The 2,596-nt window shown below is 45.3% G+C and overlaps 1 protein-coding gene across 1 annotated transcript; it reads right to left on the reverse strand.

The window, feature by feature from the left end:
- Nucleotides 1-236: 236 nt before the first annotated feature.
- On the reverse strand, nucleotides 237-2,292 carry LOC121578744 (NLR family CARD domain-containing protein 3-like). The gene is made up of 2 exons (XM_041893137.1): nucleotides 2,207-2,292; nucleotides 237-2,041 (listed from the first exon to the last, which is right to left on the reverse strand). Coding segments are annotated over exons 1-2 (1,806 nt in total). The 5' UTR covers nucleotides 2,208-2,292.
- Nucleotides 2,293-2,596: the final 304 nt, after the last annotated feature.

A 2,596-nucleotide genomic window follows, 5' to 3' on the forward strand; every position in this document is an offset into this window, starting at 1 on the left:
GAACACTGTGTATAGTTGTCTCAATGCTACAACTTTTCTGATCCGTTTGTATTACAGTTTGTTTAAGACTTTTCAGCTGATAGAAAGTTTAGTCAGCCAATGAAAATATTGTTGTTCTTACATACAGTAAAGTTTGGTCTGAGGGATAGTCACATGAGTACTTACAGAGCCAGTCAGCCAATAAAAATGCTGCTGTAACTACAATGTATTTTGGTGTGGGATATTTCCATGAATACTTACAGAGCTTTCCTGCAGCCTCTCACAGCTGGGAGCAGTCTCCTACGACCCTCCTCTGATGTCTTGTATACCTTTGGGTCAAACACATCCAGAACCTCCTCTGATATCTGTAGCATGTAGGCCAGTGCTGAACACTGAGAAAGTGTGAGGTTTTTGGATCTCTTCTCTGACCTCAAGTACGCTTGGATTTCCTCCTGTACTGAATGGTCTTTCATCTCTATCAGACAGTGGAAGAGATTGATGCACCTCTCAGGGGAGATGTTCTTCCTCTGCATCACCTTAAGGGATCGGATTGTTTTCTGGACGCTCTCTGGACTGCTTTCTGTCTGTGTCACCAGACCTCGTAGGAGTTTCTGATTGGACTCCAGTGACATGCCATGAAGGAAGCGGACAAAGAGGTCCAGGTGTCCATTCTTGCTCTCCAAGGCTTTATCCACGGTACTCTTCAGCAGCTCATGCGAGGTTAGCTCTTCAGATGCAGCTCTAGACTTTCTCTTGAGGAAGGGCTTCAGTGCATCCATGTTCTTGGTTGTGTAACAATGGTACATGTAGACAGCTGAGAGAAACTCCTGAATGCTCAGATGAACAAAGCAGTACACCACTCTCTGAAATAACACAGACTCTTCTTTAAAGATTTGTGTGCACACTCCTGAGTACACTGAGGCTTCTTTGACATCAATGCCACACTCTTTCAGGTCTTCTTCATAGAACATGAGATTACCCTTCTCCAGATTTTCAAACGCCAGCTTCCCCAGCTTCAGAAGAATTTCCTTATCTGACTCCATGAGCTCCTGTTGATCCATCTCATCTCTTCCATGATATTTCTGGTTCTTCAGGCTGGTCTGAATGAGCAGGAAGTGTATTGCCATCTCAGTCAGAGTCGTGGGCATCTCTCTCCTCTTGTCTGTACTCAACATGTGCTCAAGGACTATTGCAGAAATCCAACAGAAGACTGGCATGTGGCACATGATGTGGAGGCTCCTTGATGTCTTTATGTGTGAGATGATTCTGCTGGCCAGGTCCTCATCACTGAATCTCTTCCTGAAGTACTCCTCCTTCTGTGGGTCATTGAACCCTCGTACCTCTGTCACCTGGTCAACACACTTAGGGGGGATCTGATTGGTTGCTGCTGGTCGGGAGGTTATCCATAGGAGAGCAGAGGGAAGCAGATTCCCCATGATGAGGTTTGTCAGCAGAACATCGACAGACGATGTCTGGGAGACATCAGACACCTTTTCATTGTGCTGGAAATCCAATGGAAGTCTGCTTTCATCCAAACCATCAAAGATGAACATAGCTTTACAGGCAGTGAGTTTCTTTGCATTGCCTATGTCTAGTTCTGTGTGGAAGCCATTTAAAAGTCTGAGAAGACTGTACTGGAGATCTTTAATCAAGTTCAGCTCCCGGAAAGGAAGCACAAATATGATATCCACATCTTGGTTCGCCTTCTCTTCAGCCCAGTCTAGGATGAACTTCTGCACAGAGACTGTTTTTCCGATGCCAGCGATGCCCTTCGTCAGCACAGTTCTGATGGTTCTCTCTTGGCCTGGTAAGGGTTTAAAGATGTCATTGCAGTGGATTGCTGTGTCATGTGAGGTTGGTGTCCTGGATGCTGTCTCTAGCTGCCACACCTCATGTTCATTGTTAACCCCTTCACTCTCTCCCTCTGTGATGTAGAGCTCTGTGTAAATCCTGTTGAGGGGAGTTTGGTTCCCTGCTATTTCCATGCCTTCTATCACACATTCATACCTCCTTTTCAGACTGTCTTTATGGTTTACTATAGCTCTCTGCAGGCTGTCATCCACTACAAGGGAAGAGGGAAAATGATGTGTATCAGAAACATTCATTGACAGGATGAAAAGTGGGCCTTCCACAACTACAGTAACTTCTATTATCTCATAATATTGTAGTTACCTACTGTAAATCATATTAAGGTATTGACTTGGCCCACGTGTGCAAGTGGTCTTACTGTTTTCAGAGCCTCGTGTTTTATTGGGTTGACTCAGGTGCTGTAGTACAGGCCGTGTTCTGGATCTCTTTCTACACTGAGGACAGTCATAGTCTCCTGAAGGAGCAGGTTTCTCCCAGTATCTGGTGATGCACTGTCTGCAGAACCTGTGTCCACAGGTGATAGAGACTGGATCCCTCAGCACCTGCTGACACACTGCACACCTGGACTGATCCTCTAACAGAGTAGACCATCCACTACAGAGATAAAGGAGAGAGAGATTGTAGATGTTAATACTGTTCATAGACAGACAGCTGGGAACCGAATACTCTGCTCTCTGAGTGGTAGTAGCCTCTGGAATGGATAACATGTCCACAGTGGTATTACTAAACTATATGAACTCAGAAGGTT

This window comes from Coregonus clupeaformis, chromosome 6 (genome assembly GCF_020615455.1).
Source record: "Coregonus clupeaformis isolate EN_2021a chromosome 6, ASM2061545v1, whole genome shotgun sequence".
In the NCBI taxonomy this organism is placed as follows: domain Eukaryota; kingdom Metazoa; phylum Chordata; class Actinopteri; order Salmoniformes; family Salmonidae; genus Coregonus; species Coregonus clupeaformis.